Here is a 26073-nt window from a genome sequence, read left to right on the forward strand (position 1 = left end):
GCCTGACGCAATGAATAGAAGGGTTTCTAAAGTACTGCAGACGAGATGAAAACCGCATTAAAATACAGATGTGCACGACTCCAAATTTGACTTTCAAAGTGGAATAATATCTGACTCGCATCATATTAAAAAAATCTACAAAACTCTTAACTCTCTTCAAGTTGCTAAAACTATAGATACCCTTAATTTGTTAAAGTTTAACAGTAGTGTGGATTGGATGAGTTTTTTGAGCAATTGTATATCCATGTTGTATAACATAGTATTTTGATATAAGAAACTCTTGCTATTATAGACTGGTGCAGGAACGAGTCATAAACCAGGAAATAAGTTTCCACTTCGATATTCATCTCTGAAACGTTGGCTGCAACCCCAAAACATTAGAACTGAAAAGAGTGAAGGTTTGAGTTTTACAAATGTCCTTTGTAAGCACCACCAAAACCACATTGCTCGCCATGCTTGGAAGCAAGGGAGCGTTGTTGTTGTTGTTGATGTACTAGGAGCTTTTGGTTGGTTATGGCCTCCTGCTGATGTTCTTTGCTGGCATGTGGTTACGAGTGCAGAAGTCCAACAGCAACAGTGAAAGGACAGCAGAGCATCAGGAATTGGGCGTTCCAAACGGAGAAAACAGCTCCTATTGTATATAATACCTGAGCCTGTAAAACATTGCCAGATACAACTAAAAGCAATCAAGGAAATCATCCCTTTGAACTGACCCTCTAACCATTTGGAGCCCAGGATGTTGGCAGAGAATCCTCGTTCAGGCTGTCCCGACCACAAGGACTCCCCTTCTCTCTGTGTCCTCCCCCCTTCTGTGAGGTCTCCATTGAGAGTCACTGCCCCGTGCTATAATGAATCACAGGGCCCGGGCCATGAGTGTACTTCATGAATAGGCCACCGCCACTGTCTAATGGCCGGGGTCTTGCCAACCTGAATAAAGTGTGTTTATCTCATGGTGACCTAGAACAGGAGTTAAACAGGCGTTAGTAATGTCCCTTCAGTCAGACAGGGAGAGCACTTTTCATAAGGAGGGGGGGAAGAGGAGAATATGCTATCTATCACTTAACCTAGGGGGGCTTTCTTTACGTCTATTTTACGCATTGCTCTCTATCTTTTTGTATTATTACCGGATGTCCGTTCTGCTGCGTATATGAGTCAATTTATAAAAGTGTCTTATCTTTTTTCCTAAGCTTAAGGCAGGAAGCGTTGCTGTTATTTAGATGATAATTAGCTGATGATTCATCCACCGCTCCAGACGAGACATTCTTTCTTTTTTTTTCAATCTAGAAAAGTGGGACACTTGAGTAATGTATTTCCGTACTGATCTGTATGAGTACCTAAGTTTCTCTCAGATGTCACGCCAGTATAGTCTGGTTCAAGCTGAATAATGAAAAATTGAAAGGCAAATCTTCCGTGTCCCCCGCTCAAGTGATGGAGATGTCATAGGACAGTATGCAAGCCTTGCGTTTCTCTTAAGTTGCCAGCGATGATCAACCACGGCGGACAAAACATGTGGCTGTAAACACCTTTGATTTGTCGGGGAATAAAGACAGCAGCTCTTTTTCTGCGGCAGCCGTTCTGCTGAACTGAAATCCAGCAACTTAGCAAAGTCTTCTTTTGCTTTCTGTCTCAAGTTTCCCTTTTGTGTCCAATCTTATCAGATCTGCACAGTAGAAAAAGCTTCAACTGTCGAGCAGCGAGATATTCCCAGGTGCGCTTTTGTACTTCAACATTGAGGTTAATGTTATTCGCTGATAGGTGACAGAACATTGTGGTCCGATAACATCCTAAAAGCTGTTCTGCCACTCGAACAGTAAGTACAGTAATGTGATGCCGGAGGATTGTCGCAGGAAAGTGTAAGCTCCTCTCCCCTGTCATCTCCGCAGACAAGGGGCAAAGAAACCAGGTCAGTGTAAACACGGCTAAGATAGCCATTCAACATTCATGAGCCATGTTTAACGCGAGAACCCTGGGACTTGTGTTCTTATGAAGAAGGGTGGCTGGACCGCCATGCGCACCGAAGCCCACTTTTTGTGTTGCGTATCTTTCTTTTGGCTTGGTCCGCGCTTTGGAATGAATTAGCCAAATCTGTTTATGTGTTTTTTTTAGTGGAAGCGCTGTATTCAGAAAAAAACTGTCGCGCCGAACTTCCCTCCCGTCCACGACTCCCACGGAGATCACACGCTAAAATATTCATAAGACGACTGATTTCTTTCTACCCCCGAAGTCGAGAAGAAATCCGACTTTGAAAAACAGTGTAGGCTTTGTCTGGTTTAAGTTTTTCATATCTGTGATACTCTGCAGTCAGTGTGAGTTTCGCACCGCAGGGAGGGATGTGGAGTAGAGGAAGGGCTAGTCTTTGGCCTGCGTACTTTTGAAAGGAGAGCGTGAGTGGAGGGATGTTTTCTCCTTCATCATGAACTAATCTTCTCTTGAGAGCAGCAGTTGATGTCGGGATCCTGCAAGCTTTTAGCATCGATCGGTGGGGATTTGGCAGAGGGAAGTTGGGGAGAAGTTGCTGACTGTTTTTGTGGAGTTCACACAGGGATACTTAGAATAAAAGAAATGTTTACTTGTTTTGAAATATGCACAAAAGCGTGTGGGTACAGTCTTTGTTTACACACACATGCATATCAGGGGTTTTTGCTCCTGGGACGATGGGGAAATGACTCATCAGAGATTGACAGTATTGTTTTGGGTTCTTGTTACCCCCCCCCCTGCCCAGATGGATTTACATTTTAGTGAGTTAGTCACACTGTATGCGTGTTGCATTAGTATTCCTCCACTGTTCATGAATTCCCCCTTGGAGAAAGTAAGTCGGATGTGTCGGGACAGTTTAAGAGAAGCAGTCCTTGTCTCTGGAGTGTCAAGTGAAAGTGTTACATTTCACACAAAAATGATAATCTTGACTGAATAACTCAGAGATCTTACACTGGTCTCCCACTGGTCTTACAATTTACATATAGACGGCTTCTTCAGGAAGATACCAGTATTTTTGGGACTTTTCTTTGAAAGTTTACTCTTTTTAGGCAACACAAAAAAACAATACCTTACTAAGCTTTAAGCGACATCTATATTGTAAATTCTTCGTTGCAGACTCATTCAATCGTAAATGTGTGTTAAATAATTAGAATAGAATAGGGGATGAAACCCTCTTTAATGGTCACACATGCAGAGCACACACACAGTGAAATGTGTTCTCTGCTTTTAACCCATCCTAGTACCAGGAGTCTAGTACTAGGAGCAGTGGGCAGCTATTGTACAGCGCCAGCAGGAGCAATGGGGGGAAGGGGGGGTGTCCGGTGCCTTGCTCTAGGGCACCACGGCAGGGCAGGAGGTTAACTGGGACCTCTCCAAGTAGCAGTCCACACTTCATATTTTAGGTCTGATCAGGGACTTGAACCGGCGACCCTACAGCCTACAGTCCGAGCCCCTACTGACTGAGCCACTGCCGATTAGCAGAAAAGGTGGAATTATTTTTAGAATATCCTAATTCTTTGATTCTCTTTAATTCTTCTAATTCTCTTCATTATTCATTTAAGCTCAATCTCCCGATCCACCTGAGTTGATGGCAGGTTATTCAGATCACCTGTTGGCTGCTAATTAATAACTGAGAGCAGCTGGGTGCATTCCCCTTTCGGCCAATCAGAGTGTGACTCCGCACTTTTAATAGGTTTTAAGAGAGGTGGAAAACTGGCACTCTGATCCTTCTTCCACTTAATGCACACCCCATTTAAATTGTCATACCGAAACTCTGACATGTCGGCCCTTTCTAAGTCTTCTTTGTGGGATTAAGTTTTCTGATTGAGGGTCATTATAAGCTTCCCTAAAATCTAGCTGGAGTCTATATGAAACAACAAAATGTCCACTAGTTGAACTAATTTCTAAATTCTTGCCTCATACAGGTTATGACCATAACTTTAACATCTGAAGGGTTTATTATGTTATCTTTTGTATTTTGGTTTATTTTTGTACAGAAAACCCCCTTCACACACTACAGAGTGACGCATCGTAAAACCCGGAAGTAAACTATTTCCGGTTCCTTCGACAAAAACGTAATGCAATTTCTCCATAGGATTTTGGAAAATAGCTGGAAATAAGGTCTGTGGTTGACACACATTTAAGAGATGGATCGCGTTTTGTTCAGCCGGATAATCTACCTTACTTTTATAATTTTCTAATCATAAATCTAGTCGCCAGAAGCAAAATGCTAACGTTATGCTATAAACGAACTACAGCAGGGTCGCTGCTTCAACGTCACGCCAACTTAAGATCCATATCCAAAACTACAGATTCAAAATTGTACAAGTTGAAGCGTTTGTTTTAACAGTTTGCAGGAGGCAGGTACTTGCTTTCAAGCAGAACACGGGGGGCAAAACAACTTAGCGGGAGAAATTGCATTGCGTTTTTTGTCGAAAAAAAATATACTATATATATGCTTATGTTGTTTGGAAATGGATCAAGGTTCATTTGTAGTGCTTTAAAAAACAATGACAGCCTTTAAATATATTCTAAAACGGTTATTAAAAAGCCAAGAACATATGAATAAAACATGCTTGAATTGAATAAGAAAGGTATACAATAACAAGAATAAAAGCTACAGTGCCGTCATTACTGCCACATATTTTCATTAAATGGACATTTTTGCACAATGGCCTACAATTCAAGACCTTTCTAAGGGTTTGAGCATGCTTTCACTGCAAAAGTACATGTAGAACATTCACCACTGAGAACTATTTAGCTCCTGAAGTGAAGAGAGGTTTCTCTAAAAGCATACGCCTTACATAACAGGCTTTCAAATAAAAGATACTGTATGTCCATGTACGAGTGAGCCTGTCTTCAATCTTTTATGCTCATCTCATTTCAAGGCTTAATAGAGCTAATGTAGTGAAATCAATGAAAGATTTTAGCGCTGTCCTTGGTTCACCTTTTATTTCACAGAGCTATTAGTCACTGATACTATTTTGGGAAGTAAATTGCCAATTTCCATTGACGTCCATTAACAAGAACTCCTCGTTTTTCCTTTTACCATTTATCAAAATCACATGAGAACAATTATTTTGGAACCGTATTAAAAACATGGAAATATATGAATAGAACCTCTGCAATGAATTAATCTATTCGCCTTCTGACCAATAAGGATGTTTTAGGCATGTGACCTGGAGAATAATCACATAACTAGACGTTTTAATGTGAGTAAATATGGATAATCCTTATGCACAATCATTTTCGGAGTTTTCTAAAGGCCTACCCAGCCTGATAACAAAGCCCCAAGTGAACTCCTAAGAGCTTGTTATGCAGTGAAGTGTCAGTGGAGTGTCAGGGAGGGGGGCCTCTTGAGCTAGCTGTCCGAAAGGCTGATTTGTGTGTCGACTAAAAAGGTCCCTAAAGAAAAAGCCTGCTTGGTTTTTTGTCACGGCAAGCTCTCTGCGGGTATTTCCTCCAGGAGCTGGGACACAATCAATGTTTGTTTTTGTCTTCCTACTTGCTCCTCTTAACGTGATATGTGAGTGTGTTGATAGGTGGTTAAACCTGACACCAGGCTCTCAGCCAAGAAACAGACACACAGGCTAAAACTAGGATATCATTTGTTTTGTGCTATATTTCTAACTTCAGGATTTGTATGTGCTTTTGTTGTTTCTGCAGCCCAACGACCCGGTAACAAACATCTGTCAGGCGGCAGACAAGCAGCTCTTTACTTTGGTGGAGTGGGCCAAGAGGATCCCACACTTCTCTGAGCTGCCACTCGACGACCAGGTCATCCTCCTACGAGCAGGTTGGTCAAAAAGGGCCAATAAAAAAGGTCATAAAAAAGCAGAAAAGGTTCCTCAAATGCAGGCCGAATGTGTTGTGCTTGAATAAATCACCAAACAAATAATGACAATAAATGAAAATAAGGGATTGTATTCCATTAAAACCCCTCCAGTTACAGTAGAAACTCTGGTAAATGCTCCAAAACCACTTGGATTTAGCATCTTTTGGACATAATAAGAATATGTCCAATTTAGCTAAGTTGTAAAATAAATGAGAAACGGTTCTAAATAATATGAAACACCTTGTCTTCAACCAAGTATACAACTCTAAACCGCTAGCATACAGCTCCAATTAAGTATTCAACAGCATGCTAACAGCTAACTAGATACATATGATGCTGTTAAGTGCTAGCTAAATAACTATTGTGTTTCCTTGGTTAAAATAACAGGGCGTTTCATTTCTAGGATTCTGAACAGCAGTTAATATAGGGTGACCAGACGTCCCTGTTTTCCTGGGACAGTCCCCGTTTGTATTGGCCTGTCCCCGGTTGAAACTGTCCCCGGAAATGTCCCCGTTTTTTAATATACGTTAAAAACACATAGCAACGTGAAATAAAACGTTTCATGTCAGGAAAAGCTGGGTAAACAGACTGTGTTCATGCCAGCCCGCACGTTGTATTGCGGTGCGCGAACATCCTATGCATTAGGGTAGAGGCTTGTAAAAACTGCCTTCAAAATAAAAAGCGATTACTCGGTCAATAACAAATATAGGACACCCCATCTAATCACTCAGAGAGAATCAGGACAATCTGATGTAGAGTTTCAAAAGAAAAGACCTTTGAAGTCTCATATATGAGCTGTCTTCCTTCTGTTTGTATCCAACAGTTCAAATGTTCGAATTACATTCAACCAGAATTGTCCCCCTTTTTTCTTTAACAGTGAAGACAATTGGATATGTTAATGACATATTGACCGCAAAACTCAAAATGTCCCCGGTTTTCATTTTTAAAATCTGGTCACCTTAAGTTAATACCCTCTGGCGATAGAATATAGATTTAAAAAGAAAACTGTCTATGAAAAGTAGCCGAAGAAAGAAATTAGAAAACTGTGAAATAAAGATACTAAGGCTAGCTGTAGCCTATTTCGGTAGAATAAATTCACCAACCAGGCCACAACCATGACATAATTCCAGGTCATGTGACTGAGATGAGAGTCAGACCCACCAAGGTCACAACAGCTCATAGTGAGTATGTGCTATAGCCTATATGGGAAAGTATGCTAACCGCTCACGATCAAAGTGACAGCCACGTAAAACATGGAGTGAATTATCTGTCACTTTTCTTCGATTCACCAACAAGAAATGAGGTCTTTTGGTTTCTTTCAACACATTGTCCTTGTTGCCTGCCTGTCGCTCCAAATTACACCATTATATTCTAAATCCACCTTGAGGAAAACAATTCTATTACACACTCTGTCCCGCACGCTAATAAAAAAAATCCTTATCCTTAGCGCAGACAATGATGGAGAGACATTATTCTGGAGAGCTTGTCTCTTTCTCGGCTCTCAGGTTTTCTATAAATAACTGCTTTAGTTCTGCTGTATCACAGATAAAAGCATCCCGTCTCCTCTCATACCCGACTCAACTCTGGGGAGAAGAGGCGAGTGTTGCCAGGCAGAACAGTTAAAGGAGCCCTGTCACTCAAAAGCCAGCGTCTTGTGTATGCGCTGCTCTCTGCGTCGAGCCCCTGCTTTGGCACGTCAAGCCTGTTGTCTTTATTGTGATGGCAGGCGCGGTTCATCCCTTTTGACACGCTTGTCTCCTCAGAAAGCATGATTCAAATGTCTCAGGAATAACCTGATGCCCGCGCTTGAGAAATCTGCACGCTTTTACGGCGCAGCGTAATTGATTCATTGGAATTCCCTCCCTTTGTTGTCAGTTTCATTTTGCCTCAATGCTATGTGAACTTTTGTTCAGGGATTTGCTTGTTTTTCGCTTCTCATATTTTCCCTCGATCCCTCTGCCGCAGGTTGGAATGAACTCCTCATTGCGTCGTTCTCGCACCGCTCGATAACAATCAAAGACGGGATCCTGTTGGCGACCGGGCTGCACGTCCATCGGAACAGCGCCCATAGTGCCGGAGTGGGCGCCATCTTTGACAGGTTATTATTACAGTATTACTGAACTTTATTGTCTTTGAACTACCACTTTCAATTATAATGGGTTTTTACATTGTAAGTTATGGCTTTATAAATGGTTCATTCATAAATGTTTTACAAGTCAGTTCAAAGAAAACATATGCAATCTTTTGAAAAGTTATTTTGACAGTGATAACATTTTATTCACACTAATGCTTTGTATTTTAATACATGTATTAATGCTTTCATCGATAAATAATAAGCCATAATGATAGGTTTTGAAAAATCGGGTTTATATATATATGTTTTTCTTTGTGATAACATTTTTCTTGACTATTAGGATAGGCAATAAAACAATAACAAGGAATACACTAATTGTAGCCGATACATTAATACATATATATTTCAAAATGATCTCTAAATCATTCTTATAGGGCAGTAGATACAAACTCCAACATCCTCTGAATGATTTGAAGTGTTTTACAGCATGAGCTATTGCTTTCTTCCACTGAAATATAACACCTGCACTCCTGAAAGGCCAAGCAGCACAGAAACTATTGATTGGCTCCGGTTTATTAAATGTGTAAAATGTATGCATCAGGGGTCCCACAGAAACACAGAAAAGCTCAGAATGAATATTAACCATTAACGTTGTTTGCGTAAAATACAAATAGATAAAAAATAGATTTTAAATAAAAAATGTAAATAATGTAAAAATGGTTGTGTACATACTACTGGCGCTTACAGATGCTGTCATCAGACTCTCATTAACAGCAGTCTGGTTTTTAAATATCTCCTTATTTCTGTGCTCACCCCGCCTCTGTGCCGTATGATGGCCGTTCACACAGCCGGAGGACATATTCCATCTCTGGCATTAACTGTGGCAAGCATTACGATGCAGAGAGCTGATAATGTTTCTTTATCTACTCCTCTCCCTCTTCACCATACAAATGAAGACACTGATTAACTTAAACACTTGAGTCTCTTCTTTCTCCCTTTTTTTTATTTTTTTTTTAGCCATGTTGTTCCCCTGCGTAACCAATTGAATTAGAATGAGAGCGAAGAGCCACAATTTACTTTACTATCCGAGGGAGAAAAAAGAGAGGGGGGAGGAAGAAACAGAGCAAGAGGGAAAATAAAGGAGAGGGTGTGACCGAGTCAACAAGGGGTGAGGAGTTCGAGCGACACACCGACACTCCCACCAGTGATGTCACACACAGACAGTGGGAGCCCTGGTGTTAGATTACAGCGTGTGTTTACTCTGTGGCTTTCCTTTTAGTGAAAGCCATGTACTAAATATAATTACTTTGCAGCAGGGTTGTAAACTTTTCCACTCATCTAACCGTGCCCATGTGGGCTGAGTGTACAAGTGGGCGTGTGTTTGTTTTTTTAAATAGAATTGAGCTGGATAGTAGTTAAAAACATATTTGTAATGTCCCCAGTCTGGAATTGCATGCGTGTCATTTATACAACATTGTACCAATTACACTCAAATGGTTTTCTTTGATATCTTGAACTAAGACATCGGATACATCACCAAAAGAAAAGATTACAAATGACACCTGCCTTTTTTGTTTTGTCTCTTTTGTGCAGGGTGCTCACAGAACTGGTGTCAAAAATGAGGGACATGCAGATGGATAAGACAGAACTGGGGTGCCTTCGAGCGATAGTCCTTTTCAACCCAGGTAACTATCACCATGTGTATGCTGGCATTGGCTGAATCAGAATCCTGCAGGTACATGACTGGGAGCTGTTGAGGGAGAGGGAACGTAGCATGGTTACAGTAAAGTGGTGGAGGAATGAGTCCTAAGACCTGGGAATGGGTTAGCATGTTGGAACCTCCGGGTTCCTTTGCCTCCAATACCTCATTCACACCAACGGTGTTTCAGGGCCGGTTCGGAGCTGGAGCTTGAAAAGCACCGGGTTTTCCTGTTCACACCGCAGCGGAGCAGCCTCTTAGCTCCGGAATCCGATTCATTCCGAGAACCAAAAAATTGTCCGGCCAGAGCAAAAGCACCACGTACGTCACGCTAACGTCGAGGCGGGGGCAGGGGCAGGGGCAGGGGCCGGATCAACTCCTAAACAACAACAAAAAGCCGGCGTTTTATCCAGTTTGTACACAACGATGGAGAAACTTAACAAGCAGCAGTGGTCCACTGAAGAGACCAGCTACCTACTGGGAATCCGGTCTTCCGAAGAGGTACAGAGGAAGCTGGAGCACAATCGGCCATTGTTGTTGTTGTCGGTGTCAGCTGTGAGGGGTTTCCGCGTGGTTTGGCTTTATGAAGCAGGCACGCAAACGGTTACGTCATGACGCAAACGATGACGCAATGACGCAGCACCAGTCGGACTCTGGGCAGTGTGAAAAGAGCCGAAGCTAAACCGAAGAACCGGTTCTGAACCTGAAAAGCTCTAGCACGGAGCTTGAACCGGAGTTGCGTTGGTGTGAATGAGGTAAAAGTCAAGGGTTTTTGACGGTTTGATGTTCTGTGGTTATAGTAATAGACATTTAATAGATTTTGGATTTTTGTTCTACGACATAAAATATCTATGACAATAAATACTACGGCTACAACGGCCGAAAAAACATTTCCATTAGGAGAAATGCAATGCAGCTTTTTTGTGTCTTTTATATATGCATCGTTTTCGAAGCTGCAGCATGTTTCTTCTACTGGAAATGATTTTTGACCATAGCACGTCTGCACCCGTCGGACACCTTTAAATACCCCACTGATGAACGTCTGAGGCTTCTATGTTTCATAAAAACGGAGGTTGCTAACAAATGACTAAATAAGACTTCTAAACGTCATAATGCCAAACACTTAGCTAACTGAGTGATGTTGACGTCTTTAAAAATCCTGAAAGTGGTGTCAATTTGTGGAGTTTATCCCGATGAACAACAACGTGGAAATATCTCAAACATTAGTTCGCTACAGAGCTTATTTTTTGCCAAAATCTAATGGCAACTAATAAATGCCGTTGGCTTTTCTTTGAGGGAGCCCTTGCAATGCTAACTTCCAGGTCAGCCTACGAAAATATATCATCCCTGAAGAACTCTATTTGAATTCAAGAACACAGTTTAACCAAGCTCCGTGTTAAGCATCCACAATACAGTGGACATCTTTTCCAATATGTGATTGTTATTTCAGATCAGTGCTGGGTTGTTGAGCGCCTCTGTTCAACACTAATGCATTCCTGTGCAGTTGGTCTTTTTATTATTTATTTGCTCCCAAGATTGATCTGTGCCGCAGATCTATGTGCAACTGTTTCTGCACACAGCTGATACTAAAATAGCTACTCATTAAGGACTTGAAGCTAAGTGATACTCCAACCAAAAAAATGTAGTTAAGTGTCTCTCTTCCATTACGCTTGACAGTTGGTTGTAAAAAGTTAGGAGCTTCTTTATGGACTCAGCAGGAATTTGGTTGTGATTGAATCCAACAGCAACACTTTCTCACAGCGAGAAGAAAAGTTTCAAAACATCCAGAGAAGCCTCACCACCCGCGCCTACAGAATAATCCAGAGAGGAAACTATATATGTTTCACACCGACCTTTCAAGCTAAGAGTTATCGTCCAGCAATATGTAACAGTATCGAAAAAACGTGTGACTCGGCTTGACCTATTAAATGTAACCGGATAATTAGGAACTTTTGACTTTTCTGTGTTTCCTTTGAACTTCTCTTGTGAAATCGGAACTGAGGTAGAGAGCTGAACATAATAGCTGAACAGGACAATAATGATCGATTGTGCTCAAACCAATTCAATCTGTATTTAATCAGGAAATGCTCATGAAAATGTGTCCAACAGCAAGTTCTTTAATTGAGGCGCAAGTCTTGCCAAGCCATGTGTCACGCCTGCTATCAGCCTGTTCTGTGTTTAAACCTCACCCATATGGCACCGCAGTAAACCAACCCTATGGATGTGTCGACTCCCTCCGTCCTTCTGGTGCCGCTGTGGATCCGTCTACCCCAAACACTGATCCTCTGTGTTTCACATTTTGTCCAGGCCACATCCAGGCCCCGCTTCACGTCTCGGCCCAGTTCCTTCTTAATTAGGGGTTCGCAAGACTGCTCTGACGGAAAACGTAGAGGGTAGGGGGGGGGTTGGGTGGCATAGGGGATGGCTAGGCAAAAAAAAAAAAAAAGCCCTCAGTCCCTCGTTTTCCCACACTGTGCCCTCGAGTCCGGCCATTCACAACAAGTGTTCATTCATTTTTGATCAAATGTGCAGCGCTTTGTTCATCACCAAATGTTAATCAATGATGCGTTTGTGTCGGGACTCAAAGATGAGTCCTCTGGCGGGGCTTAAATTAGTGCAGGCCTAATTGGAGTAACCCAGAATGTTGTGACAACCGCCCTCCGCCAGCCTGCGGGGTTAAAACTCAACTTGTAAGTGAGTGAGGCTCTGCCCTCTTTTGTATGCTAATGTTAATAGCCATTTGAGCAATTGAGTTTCTCTCTGATTTGAACGACTAGAAGAATACAAAGTATAAAAAGGGTGTTCACATGCTTATGAAAACATACTTCCTTTAAAGAATGCTGCAGGAATGAGTTAGCATTTGAGCTCTTTTGGGTTTCCTCTTCTCAAAATCTATGTTTTTTCTTGTGGAGTTTTTGGGCTGTTAAGTACATTATTCAATTCCCTACTCTTAAATGTTTTAAGCTTGTACATGTCTGGAAGAGGAGGTTGCTTACAAGGGATTAAATGAGACATAACGCTAAGACGAGTTCCTCTTTAGCTTAGCGGTGTGGTGTGACATATAGCCACAATGTTGTAGCACATTTATAGCGCAACGTTAGCTATTTATTTTTAAGCAATTGCATTTCAACAATTATAAACGTTGTAGAACAGATGTTTGCTACATGCCTTATTTTCAGCAATATTCCAAAAATAAAATAGAAATGCACCATTGTCTTTTGTGGAGGCTAACTTCCGGGTCAGCTTACAAAAAGACTTGATCACTGCCCCCTTGGTTTGTGTTAAATATTATTTGAAGAGTTGCTGTTTTGTGTTTGTTAATATTTGTTTGCATCTGCTCCACAGACTCTAAAGGCTTGTCCAATCCTGGTGAGGTCGAAGCTCTGAGAGAGAAAGTGTACGCGTCTTTAGAGGCCTACTGCAAACAGAAGTACCCCGACCAGCCTGGCCGGTGAGAACACAAACACAGAAATGACACTGTGCTAATCCCCACATTCACCCTCATCTGCCCCTTTCTTCATACACATAACACCTTACTCTCTTTGCTTTATTCATTCAATATTAGTTTAATTCCAGAATTTTTTTATTTATTTTTTTTAAACTAAAGTAAAAATAAGATTGTTTTTAGTAATACAAAAGACTAGCTGTGAAAAACTGTTTTAAAAAATGTAATGAAGACTTTGAAAATACTTAAGTCTTTAGACAATGTGTCCTACATCCTAGACAATCCAATAATATGAAACATTTGAAAATGGATGTTTTGTCATATCAAGACAAAGACTGACTTAAGACCGCTAGGAGGGATTGTTATGAGCAACTAACACCAAGCAATTAAGAACAACTCTGGCTCATATTTTATTTCCGACATAGAAAATGTGCCTGTGACAATAACATCGTTAGTAAAAGTAGTATTGTGTTAGTTTGCTTTTCTTTTTTCTGTGAGGTTTGAAGTGAAACCAACTTGGGACTAAATGTTCTAAAGTGCACAAAGTGTTGCTTCGTGAATATCCTTCCTAAAAGACAGTTTTGCTTCAGGATCATTTCCCCACCCCTCCCTCTTCCTGTCATTGCATGATGCCATTTTGATTTTGTGTCTAACTTGGCTCTCCTGTCACAGATTTGCCAAACTGTTGCTGCGGTTACCGGCGCTGCGCTCCATCGGCCTCAAGTGTCTGGAGCACTTGTTCTTCTTCAAGCTCATCGGCGACACGCCCATCGACACGTTCCTCATGGAGATGCTAGAAGCACCGCATCAAATGACATAATAGCAGAGAGGGTTGAGCCCTCCTCACCCCCTCTCCCCCTCCTCAAACAGCCCTGGTTCTTTTTCAAAAACAATCTCCAGCAGGGGACAGATTGAGTCATGACTTTGGATGGAGAACCTCTTCCCATCCCGCCCTACCCTTTCCCCTTGAATAACAATGAATTCTTCACATCTGTGGGTCGGTTTTATACCTTGTAAAAATATATAAATAAGAAATATATATATAAGACAAGTCACACGGCAACACATGGACTTAAAGCGGAAAAAAAGAAACATATTGAGCCAACGTTTTCATCCTTGCTTTCTCCTACTCTTGGACGAGATTAAGGTGATCGGGTTTTTAACACCCACGGTAATGCTTGCAGGTATTTTGAAGAAAAGAAACGCCGATGTCATATTTGGATTCTCAGCGGGACAATCGTGGATTTAGAGAGCCTTGGGCTGCTTCGGCATGGACCCGAGCCCTTTCTCTCTTTCAGGACTACATTTTTAGGGAGGGACGCTAAGGGGGGGGGGGGTGAGGACAAGGTAAAGGATGTTTTCCCGCCTGGCTCCTGAACACGACAGGTCTTGCACTAGCTGAAGTTTCCTGGAGTCAAACTCAGACTGCGAGTGCTCAAAACCCTCAGGACTCAATTCCAACAAATACAACCATGTCTTACTCTGTCAGCACTGTGCGACCCGGGTGGAGGACGACGACGACGACGAAAGACTTCACTAATCAGCCCTTCAGTTAACGCTGTACAATCCGTGCTGAGGCACACAGGAAGACCAGGCCGTTGTATATTAGCTTTAAGCTACACCATGCTCTGACAGGCTACCAGCAGCCACAGGAACAACATTTACCATCCTTCATTTCCAACAATGTCGGACCTTTTGTCGGCGGTCTCCCTGCTCCTGTTTTTCATCCCTTCTCCAACCTCTCCACATCTCATTTCATGTGAATTTCAACACGCCGTTTTGTTTACCACCTCCACACTCAGAAATCCCTCCACGCAGCGGATGTTTCCTCATATCTACCTGTACAGAAAGTTACAACCGTACACAGTATTGACGTTATTTTCACTTGTGATTTTAATGCACAAATACCTCTGTTTCCATCCCTCCAACCCTCAGCTCGTTGAAGCATTTGAGGGAGAAAAGCGCTCAGCCGAGCCATTGTTTGTTTATTTGTATGCTACTTGGCACTTAACCTCATGACAGCGGATTTCCTAAACGGAGAGCTGATGTGATCTGCCTCCTGAGGTGGGATTTGGCTCGATCTTAAACACACCCCTGATTGTTTTTATCCTCCTCTCTCTGCACTTCTCTGGACCACCACGTGTCATTCAAGTCCAACTGAAATGTTCTTTATGTTATGTATAGTTTGCTTTATGCCATTTCCCCCTCCTTTTTCTCTAAACGCTGCAGCTGCTGCAAAACTATGCATCTAGTGCATTTCCAAAGATTGTCCTTAGAGCGGGTGTGGTTCAAACAGGTGTCTGTGAGGTGGGGGTCAAGGTCATTTTCCTCACTATTCAAACATTGAATAGACATCTTGTATTGTTTTATCAGCTATCAGCCCTCATTGAAAGGCGTTTAATGAAATGGTGAGACAAAGCAGAGTTTAAGGACATGTTAGCTAGTGAATGATATAGGATACAAATAAAACTTAGAAATCTCTTTTAGTCCTTTTTATCATATCTACTTATTCACCACTCTCTCGTAAGCACCTTGACACTGACTGGACCCGAAGAAGAAAGAAAAACCCTGAGCCCTGTTTTCATCAGGCTTTCATAAACTTAGACAGTTGAAGGTCTTTGGGGTATGGAGTCTTGAGTGTGCCACTTCAATAATACTTTTTTGCAGTGTTTTAAAACTATTAGAACAAAATTATAAGATTGTTTTAGTTTCAGTGTTTCTTACATTTTGCAATCATCTGCTAAAAGAATAAATAAATATTTGCTTATTTACAGATTCATAATTGGATATTTAAGCATAGTCATACTAGTAGTTTTTGATTAGGCTTTTATCGCAATATATGTTTTTTGTTTGTCATGTGACGAACATATTTTATATCACAATGAATTTGTCTGTTGCATTTATATTTACAGTTTCAACGTGGTGATTAATTTCATTTGAAGGGTCGTATGAATAAGCAGCAACATAGCAACATGAGCTTTTATTAGCTGGCTGTTTGGCTTCTGATCTTGTCTCCAAGCAAATTGTTTAACAGTTATTTTTGTATTTTTCAAAGTATTCATTGATAAGGAAAAACTCTGAAATTATTTTGGTGGCACCTATGGGACTCCATACTCCTATTGACTCCGACAAAATACGCTAATTGAAATATCGACAAAAAAAATGTTTTTCATAACAATTGGGGTCCAGTTTCAGTCTAGGCGGCCATTTAAAAGCTTCAAGCGCCCTCTGGTGGACGAAAGGTAGAACTGCGACGTTACTTGAATTTTCTACACGTATTTAATCTGACAAACAAAAATAGCACTTTCTGACTGCGTTGTTATCATCAGGCTCATTTTAATCAGTTACACCTCAGTTTCTATGCTTTCAACAAAAAAAAAGTAATAAGTTCAGTATTGGCTTGTGGTGTTTTTAGACAGTTTACAAACTATCCAGGTGACAGTATTGACAGCCAGTCTGAGCTCAGTTTACAGTATTTATATTCTGGATCAATTGTTCATAAATTGTCAACATGGCAAGGAAAATTAACTCTTTTTGTAGGACTGGGATGGATTTCCTTTTTTGGAGGATGGATTTAAAATCATAACAGCAGATATGAAGCTTTTTTTGGACTGGATGAACTAACTTTAAATTGAATATCCTCCCGCTCCCTTCAGCCTGGTGTCTCTTGGCTTACTGTGATTGGCGACCGCAGGTCTCTTACTTAAGCCATAAAGTGAATAATGTGCGAGCTCACTCACCCATGCAGGAAATGAACAGACAAGGATCTTCTTGACCGGTCAAAAAAGAAAGGATCACCCGCATGAATGCTTTATAACATAAAGCTCTATTTTGTTAATATGTATATGTGTATATATTTATAAATATATATCGACAGATCTGTTCCTTGAGTATTTCCGAACATTGAAAGAGGGAGTCTTCTCTGACCACAAATATCAGAGGGTTTCCTTTTTTTGCTATTGACTTTATAAAATCAATCATGATCAACCAGCAGATTTAAAAAGTATTAGCTTCTCAGCAGATTATGGGACCGCAAAAAAAAAGAAATACAAAAAAGTTGAAGACTTTAAACCCTCTGAAATGTATGTGTTGCTTAGCAGTTGTATGTTGAAAAAGTGTAATCAGGAAATCAGCTTGTGACACAATCACTGCTTTCTTTGTGCATAGACTGTAAAAAAAAGAAAAGAAAAAAAACACTTTGAAAAAAAGATCTATTTTTGTACAAAGGTAATTTTATCCCCTTGCTTGTGTACTCTGTTCCCTTGTCCTCCTGCGGGCTGTCGTATACGTCGTGGAAAAGCTTATTCAACAAGGCAATTTTCAGATTGAAAGTTTTAAAAGGTGCGAGGAGTCGTCGGCACCTCCTGTCGCCTTTACTTTGCCATTTTCAACCTGCGAGACGGGAAATGTCTTTTCATTATATTTGTCCATTTTTTTTAAAAAGGCGATGGAGTTTTTGGTCATCTGTTCTTTGTGGGTTGTTCTCTGATGTTCTATCTTTCATGGACAGAAAAAATGGTTATTAAAAAACTCAAAGTGAACTGACTGATGGTTGATTCTGTGTGGAAGATTGTCACGACTCGTTAAACATACAAAACTGGTTTTATTCAGGTTAGAGCTGTCAAATGCAAACATGTATTCCACAGAAACCCAGGTTGAGTACAGAGGACAGGTGCTGCTGGTGAGTAGGACTACAATAGGAGTTACTGAAGCCAAAAAAAAAAAAAAACAATACGTCAATGTAATATGTACAAATCTAGACGACAATATATCTGCATTTGGTCATATGGTTATAGTAAACCATTAAATTCTCAAAGGGGGCTTTAAAAAATGTTTTAATGGTACTGTCCAGCTGACTTTTTATTGACTAATTCTTGGCTTCCAAAACCTCAGATCCGGGTTTATTGCCCTAATATGACTTGCAATAAATCTTACCATAGACTTTTGAGATCTGGTATCTGATATCAGGGGGGGGGGGGGGATGAATGGAAGTGCCTTTTGAAAAAATAACAGCCATAAGGATAAGGATATTTCTTTCCTCAATGTTGATGTTAAAGTCACCTCATTGAAAGCCAATCAACAATTACACAGACAAAATGAAAAAAAGAATGCAAAATAAACAGAAGAAAGGCCAAATAAGCACTACATTTATTGTACATGAGCAGATATGGGTGGTGGGTATGAAGCCCGGGACATCAGGGGTCAATGCAGTGTCAATAATACTGAAGCACCAGAACAGAGCATCAACATTGTATAACAAAAGTCTTGAAAAAAAAGTCCCTGTGGACGCAACAAAAACCTGGCACGCTGACATGGGAGTATCTCAGATGTGACGGGGGGAACGCGTCCGCTGCAGAAGATGTGGGGTGTTTTTTTTTTCGATGACGCTGTGTCTCATTTGGCTCTCCTTGCTGAATTTCCTTACGTGGAAGCCCTCTGCATCACGCAGGAGCTCTCCTTTAGAAAAAAGTCCTTTCTTACAACAAAATCAGAAGAAAAAAAAAAGGAATATGATCGGCCCCAAAAAGAGCTTAGCAGTCGCTTCTCCATAGCTTGATGGTTTTGTCGTTTTCTAAAGCCGCGGACGCGATGATGTTCTCTGTCGGGTGGCAGGCGGTCGATATGACGACGTCTGAGTTGGGAGACAGGAAATAGACAGGGGGTCAATAACAGCGGTTCACAAATAAGATGTCTTAAATCTAATTCTAAATAATGTGTGTGTGCTGTACCTGTGTGGCCCTGGAGCTTCTGCACGATCTCCTTGGTCTGCAGGTTCCAGATGTACACCATGTTGTCCTCGGAGCCGGACACGATCCACTGCAACAGAGCACACGCTTAGCTTAGCAACATTTAGCTTTTTTTTTTTTTGAAAATGTGGTGAAATATAAATGGATAAACTGCATGGTTGAAGCATTATCACCAGGAAGGATTTATTTAATCATGAAGGTCAAAACAGACCAGACACATTTTTTATTCATTTCTCACCTTTCCCCCGGTGACTGAGAAATTCGCGAATATGCAGTACTTCTCGTTTTTGTGGCCGCTGTACGTTTTCAAGCACTGGAGGAAAAATAAAGAGTGAATTCTCCGCATTAGATAATCAGAGCAGTTAAGTAAAAAATAGTCAACAAACAAGAAGAAAATTAAATAATTAAATACAACTGTTTGGGTCTTAATATCTTTAACTACATGAACATGAGACAGTTTTACATAAATGTAAAAAAACTGAAACCATCTGACAGCTGATTTTTGTATTTAAAAAGATAATAATTGAGTATTTAAACTCAATGCTTACCTTTCCTTTGCTGTAATCCCACAGCTTCAGCGTGCTGGAATAAAAAAAAAAACAAGCATGTTAAAAAAAAGTGTTAAAACACACCAACATTTTAATCATATCATCTGATGTGTATATTCTGTTTTTATAAAAGTGCAGCTGGTGCATACTGCCCTCTGCTGATGAGCATCCTGAACAGCATAATGACCACTACATACATTAAATACATTAAAACACAGTTCACTACTCACTTGTCCAGTGTAGCTGCCAGGATGTATTTTCCATTTGGGGAAAACTTCACAAAGGACACCGGAGGGTTATCGTCATCTGATCAGAACACAGTAACAGGAGTAGAGTCAGTACAGCATCATTAATGCCTCATTTCAAACAGAAACAATTATAATTGTTTGTCACTAATCATAACACCATTTCCAAACCTTTTCTGCAGTTAGATACATGAGAATGGAATCAGTGCTCAAACAATATCAAGATCAAGATTTACTGCGTGATCTTACCTATGAGTGTCTTTAAGCACTGGCCCGATGCTGTGTCCCAGATTCGGCTGGGAAAATAAAAATAAATAGTTTTAAGATGACATTTTGTTGTTTCGCAAGACACTTAATATATAAACACACTGCAGATCTTTGTGGGTTGGAGTTTTTTTTTTTTTTTTTTTTTTTAAAGGGGCCCAATGATGCTCCTTTTCAGGTTCCTTTTTGTATGCAGTGCCTCCACTGTGACAGGTCTCCATGCTTAATGTTCAAAAAGCTCTTTATTTTTCTAATACTGCCTGTGCTGCAGCAGCTCTTTTCACCCTCTGTCTGAAACCAGAGCCCAGTCTGCTCTGCTTGGTTAGCTGGCCAGCTCTGTTGTGATTGGTCAACTGCTTAGAGATGTCCCGACCCCTAGCCTCACATACACTGTGTTGGAGCACTAGCCGATAGAAGTGTTGGTGTTATGTAGTGACGTCACTATATTACAGGGTATATGCAGGAATCCTGAAGTCAAATTTAATACATTTTTAAGACCTTTTTTAAGACCCTTTCCATACATTTTAAGACCTCATCGCAACTTTGAGTTCTAACCGGTTACATTGGCAACACACTTTACCTCACATTGACTGTATTGATTGTAAGATAGCAAAACTAAACAGAGTGCAGACAGACTACTGAAGCCTCCTCTCCACATGAACTTCAACCTCTCTGTGAAGGTCAGGTTTCATGCAGTATGCTGCTTTGTTGCTTCTGTACTCTGTGCTCTTTCATTCCAGTAAAACTCCTCAGAAACCATTAGAAACCAGTATTTGACCAATAAACAAAACAATTGACAAAACTTTGAACTATGAAATATGTTAAACTTTGGTGAGCTTCAGCGGGGTAATGCCATATAGGAGCTCCCTCACAAATACCCAGGGGTTAAATTGGGCTGGGGCTGTCCGGGGCTAAGCCCTGGCACATAGGACGATGCTCTGACGTCATCACCCTCACACATTTGTCATATGTTTACAAAAAAAGGATATATATGTTAAGACTTTTCTCGTTCTTAATATAGACTATATTAGGGTCGATATGTGTTGACTTTACTTTAAAATAGCAGATCTCTGTGACCGGATATAGTTTGGCTTAGACCCCGGCCCCACGAGGACGCATACGGTAAAACGCATACGCAAACGCAAAAAAGTCTTCCGTTCACACGCATTCGATTCATTAACGTGTCCGTTCACACTAGACCGCTGGAAATGCTGGAAACTATGTAGTACATATGTCAGGCCTGTAAGTGGCGCTGCTGCCGCCCGAAATACACCAAAAGCAGCGAAGAAGACCCCGGAGCATGGTTGCCATGGTTGCCCTTCTGTTTATTCTCCGCGGTGGACGGCGTGTTCTCCTGCTGTATCTCTCAGGTAGTCCCACAGCAGATGAAAAACACCCACCTCTCCGCCACTTCCAAGGGACGATGGAACCGTGCGGCAGTTTCCGTAAAAAAAATGTTCCGCCGGTCAACATGTCCATTAAAGTTTAAATCTTCCGTACAAAATTAGAAAAGTGCCGGTCAGAGGTCTTCTTTGTTATTTATTGAGCTTTAAAACAAATTGATAACGACTCTGTTCTCTGTATAATAATATTTAATAAACGGTGCTTGCCTCTCTTTTCCTCCCCCTCTTCTGACAGCCCAGCAGCAGGAGACGTGGGGAGAGGGAGGCGGGCTATTTCATCGTTATCAGAAAATGATCATATAGGGCTTACACACGGAGCCGTTGGACCCCCAGAGCGTTGCGTATGCCGGTCTACCCACCTTGGGACCCGTTACCGTAGTCGTTTAGTTCCCCCCCCACACAGAGCGGAGCAAGGCAACGAAACTTAAAATAATAAGCAGCATTTTACGGGGCGCTATGCATGGGGCCGCCTTGGGGGGTTTCCCGACATGTCGTTTCAGTAAATTAAAGGGTGTTTCATGTTGTCGTTGTTGTGGACCTTCTTAATACCTTGGAAAATGCCGTTTAATATTTTTTAATAGCCTTAATTTTCGCTAAATTGATTTATCAACTTTTAATACTTTTTAAGACCCCGCAGACACCCTGTATTAACACACCAGTAAAATTGAGGCGTTTCAGCTGGGGGGGGAGGGGGGGGGATTTTAGCCTTTGCAGACCATTTACATGCACAAAAACCGGCTATATGACACTACAGGAGGGAAAACAAGCAGAATCGGGCCTCTTTCAATATGAGTGTGGATGTATAAATACAAGTTAGTTTTTACCAAAGACCATCGTAGCTGCTGGACACGATCAGAGAGCCGTCTCTGTTGAAATGAACCTGCGGGAGGAAAAAGATAATCACATTACTGTTACAGGTTTATCTCAAATCTAGAAATGTGTTAATAACCAACTGAGCTTACAGCTGAGACAGGGTCAGAATGTGCCGGCAATGTTTTCAAACACTTCCCGGTCTTCACGTCCCATATCCTTACGCTCTCATCAAACTGGAAGCAAAACAATCACATGATTTTTTTAGTAAAAGGTCTGCTCTCCATTTCCTGCATGGTTTATATCAGAAGCTTCTTTGACTCACCGATCCTGACACGATGAGGTTGGATTGGGGGTTGAAGTTGCAGCAGAAGACGTAGTTGCTGTGACCTTTAAGAGTTTTTAAGCATTTCCCCTAGGAAGAATAGAAGCGTGGCGTTAAAACATGACATTCTCTCAAGCCCTGATGTATGGTGGTGATACGAATATCCATATCATCTCAGTTTGATGAATGTTGATTCAAGCGTTCCCTTACCGAGCTGACATCCCAGATCTTCAAGGTTTTGTCGTCCGATGCCGACACCAGGAGGTTGGAGTCAGAGGACCATGCCACGTCAGAGATACCCTGAAGCATCATGGGTAATAGTTAGGAACATAATAGAACAGCAAGGATCATACCATAGCTCACTACTAAAGTGATGTATTGTAACTGATACATAAATGTAGGTTTCCAGGAGTTTCTCAAGAAAAATAATATAGTATGAGGGCAATACTGTGGCGCTGTTCTTGTTTTATATATATAATTATTATATATTTATTAGGGCTGTCAAAGCCCTGTGTGTCAAAATGAAAGACAGTCCACACACCTATCAATCATCAAACCGTGGGGTCTTAATTCATTATGTGTTGATTTCTATCAACGGGGGAGTACTTCAGGAAAGTCGACGGGGGGGGGGGGCTAGTGGAGCACTTCGTGACCACAGAGCGTGAACGTTGTGATCAGCTGTTTTAGCGCAGTTCTCCAGTGAAGGGGGGGGGGGGGGGGGCACAATTCCGTTGTACAGACCGACGTTAACAGCAGCCCTGTCTGTGCACACGGAAACCGACTCTGTCGTCCGGTGATCTAACCGCCTTCTGGAAAAGCTTCACAAGTACGTCGGTACACAAATGCGCTTTGTGACACAAGTGACGGTACGCATTTCAGATTGTTGAAAAAATGCGTACCTGCGTACCAGTTATGTGCACCCCTGTACTACAGCAAAAGTAGTCTCCGTCAGGACTTCCTGCAACAACACCACGCCGTTATCTTGATTCTGATTGGCCAGAGGACATTATCAAAGATGTTCTATTTAGAAGACGATCACTACGTGACAAAAGTTTTCAAAACCGTTTCTAGTCTTCGGTATTTCCAGACAAGTGGCTACTGAAATCAATCTTACTAACTGCTGTCTGTGCAATTCTCAGCGCGAGTTGGCGGACTTTATTTTGCTTACTTTAACATCATTTTTCATGGTGGGGCAAAGCAGTTTCTTGGTATGGCTGTAGCCTACCCCAGCCATACCCTGGCGCTGCCACTGGTGGGATGTATGGGGCGGGCCATTCAACACATGCGTTAAATATTTTAACACAATTAATTCAAAAGATGAATTGCCGCCGTTAACGCGATAATTTTGACAGCATTAATATATTTATAGATGTAGCAACGTCGGAGCTCCGTAAAAACAAAGCTGACTATGCCGTCTTATGCTCTATTTGACACGAGTTTCATATTTTTGGAGTAATTATATTGTTGTGGACGAACATAAATATAGTTTTCTTGCATCACTTTAAAACAAATCTGGGAAAATCTGCATTTTGGTATGAGGGCGCACGCCAAATGTAAGAGGGAACAGCGCCCCTGTTACCCGGTTAAGACAACCCAGGTTTAAATCACCTTCTTTTGTTCTTCACATGGGTAATGGGTCATGACAAATACAATCCCATTAATAAAAAAATAACCAAAAAGGCTAAAACAATGTGCAGCAGTAAATATGATGAATTTCTTTCACTCACAAGTTTGTGTCCGGAAATGGTTTTCTCAAACTTGCCGTCATACGCGCCCCAGATTTTGATGAGTTTGTCAGCCGCTGTCAAGAAAAAACAAACATGTATTTAGTGTCGTGACAACTTTTTCTTTTTTTTGTTTACGCGACAACGACTATTTTGTTTATTTTTGAGGAAGAAATAGTTAGCAGATAATACAAAATAATAATAATGAAAATAAATGTAGCACAAATTTATATGTGATTTAAAGCAAACAGGAAAAGATCAAAGGACTCACATGAGCTGGCGAGCCACTCTCCGCTCGGACTGAACTTGACGGAGGAGACCGCTTTGGTGTGTCCCGCTAGTGTGAACTTCAGGCTGTAGTTGGGCTTGCCAGGTGCAGACTGTCAATGAAAACAAAACCGCACATAAAAAAAAAAAAAAAAGGGCAAACACATCGCATTTTTCAAAATATGATACCATTGGGAAAAAAAGTAAAACATTCACAGATGTTCTTCCCCAGCATACATTTATAATCAGAAATCCTGACCTTGCTTTGACTGGAAGATGACGATTGGACAACGGGAGGTTTCGTGTCAGTCTCTGGTTTCTTATCTTCTGTTGCCATGGTGAGGAAATGAGCATCAACTGGGCAGGATCCTAAAACAGAAGAAATTGATATTGAAACAAGTTTAGAAATAAAAATGTTATATACAAGAAAACCAATATAAAGCAAAACATAATCAACTGCAGACTGAGGACTTAAAAATAGCCAGCAAAAGGTTTGTATGTATACAATGTGGATGAAATAGCCAAATAGCATTGTAAAGTTATTCATTATAAGGAGTCAGCTATGCTAGAGAGCACATTTTGATGTGCTAGTATGGTGTAATTACAATATATATTTGCAATGGCTCGCCTCAAAAAAACTTGATATGTAACTAATCACTCCAAGGGATACATACCTCATTTAATTTAAGGGAATTTCAATTGTTGTGTACAATATGGGCCACATGTCATCGATACAATGACATGTTATTCTTATCATGTCAACCATGACAGCTATGTTATACATTTTACACTTCATATCTATGCAATGCAACCGTGAGAGTGCTAATCATTTCCGGTAAATACTTTAATAAAAGGCATTTGTATTCGTCTTTAGTTGTTAAAAAGCCATGAAGCGAGTGTCTGCTTTCTACTTTAGCATAGCGTCATCCATTAATGTGGCTATTTCAGCTAGCAACTAGCTAGCTAACGTTAACTGGCCTTGTTAAGGTGATATTAACATGTTATACAGTCAGGTAACACTGCATAACATACTAGTTGGTATAAAAGATAAACATATTTACGTTTATTCGTGTTTTAATGCAATACATTTGAAAATAATGAATTTTAAACAAAGGGCGACACGGGATCTCTTCGCTGGGAAGTTCAACTCTGACAGTAACGTTAGCTATCATCATACTGCATACATTTATGATTTTAAAACAGACAAATAAAGATAGCAACTCCATCTTATATGCACGTGTTTATTATTACAGCTAACAGCAGTGTAATCATGTAGCCGTCTGTCTTAAATCGATGATGCTGTTGACAAATTGGCTGATCTGCCACAGATGGGCCCTCCATTCAAACAAGGAAGAATTCATCATAAACCGATACTCACGGGGTTTTGATGCTGCTCCGCGTTCAGATCGATACTCCGCGTAAAGATTGGTCGGAAAAAGCACGTATTTTTATTTAGACGATCATGGAGACCGCATTTAAGCACTTGGCTCGCTCCTGTATGTTTGCCTGCTGGCTGCGAGGAGAAGCGGGGAATGTGGCGTATGGTGGTGAGTACTGTACTGCGCATGCGTGTTATCCTCAGAAGTAACGGAAGCTAACGAGGGACAATTAAGTGTCAAACGCAAATTTGGACTATATTTACTTATTCTTTTTCTTTGGGTATAGCACTGGTTCTAATGTGGCCTTGCTACGCGTTTGGGCTGCAATGGG

The 26073-nt window shown here is 41.0% G+C and overlaps 2 protein-coding genes across 2 annotated transcripts in view; one reads left to right on the forward strand and one right to left on the reverse strand.

The window, feature by feature from the left end:
• The window catches only part of rxraa (retinoid X receptor, alpha a), a 103770-nt gene extending 86199 nt beyond the window's left edge, over window positions 1-17571 (forward strand). The window contains exons 7-11 of the mRNA XM_079659565.1: window positions 5644-5773; window positions 7778-7910; window positions 9480-9571; window positions 12931-13036; window positions 13703-17571. Coding sequence (XP_079515691.1) covers window positions 5644-5773; window positions 7778-7910; window positions 9480-9571; window positions 12931-13036; window positions 13703-13850 — 609 coding nt within the window. The 3' untranslated portion in view covers window positions 13851-17571. The remainder of the gene's footprint in view (window positions 1-5643; window positions 5774-7777; window positions 7911-9479; window positions 9572-12930; window positions 13037-13702) is intronic.
• A 577-nt stretch (window positions 17572-18148) lies between these two features.
• Window positions 18149-25923, reverse strand: wdr5 (WD repeat domain 5). Its single transcript, XM_079659564.1, has 14 exons — window positions 25742-25923; window positions 24623-24732; window positions 24368-24476; window positions 24100-24173; window positions 22583-22672; window positions 22373-22462; window positions 22200-22283; window positions 22062-22117; window positions 19820-19866; window positions 19556-19631; window positions 19326-19359; window positions 19016-19090; window positions 18760-18847; window positions 18149-18662 (listed from the first exon to the last, which is right to left on the reverse strand). The coding sequence occupies exons 2-14, from the start codon at window positions 24698-24700 to the stop codon at window positions 18562-18564; spliced, it is 1002 nt and encodes a 333-aa protein (XP_079515690.1). The 5' UTR covers window positions 24701-24732; window positions 25742-25923; the 3' UTR covers window positions 18149-18561.
• Between the last annotated feature and the right edge of the window lie 150 nt (window positions 25924-26073).

This window comes from Notothenia rossii (assembly GCF_949606895.1).
Source record: "Notothenia rossii genome assembly, chromosome: 11".
Lineage (NCBI taxonomy): Eukaryota > Metazoa > Chordata > Actinopteri > Perciformes > Nototheniidae > Notothenia > Notothenia rossii.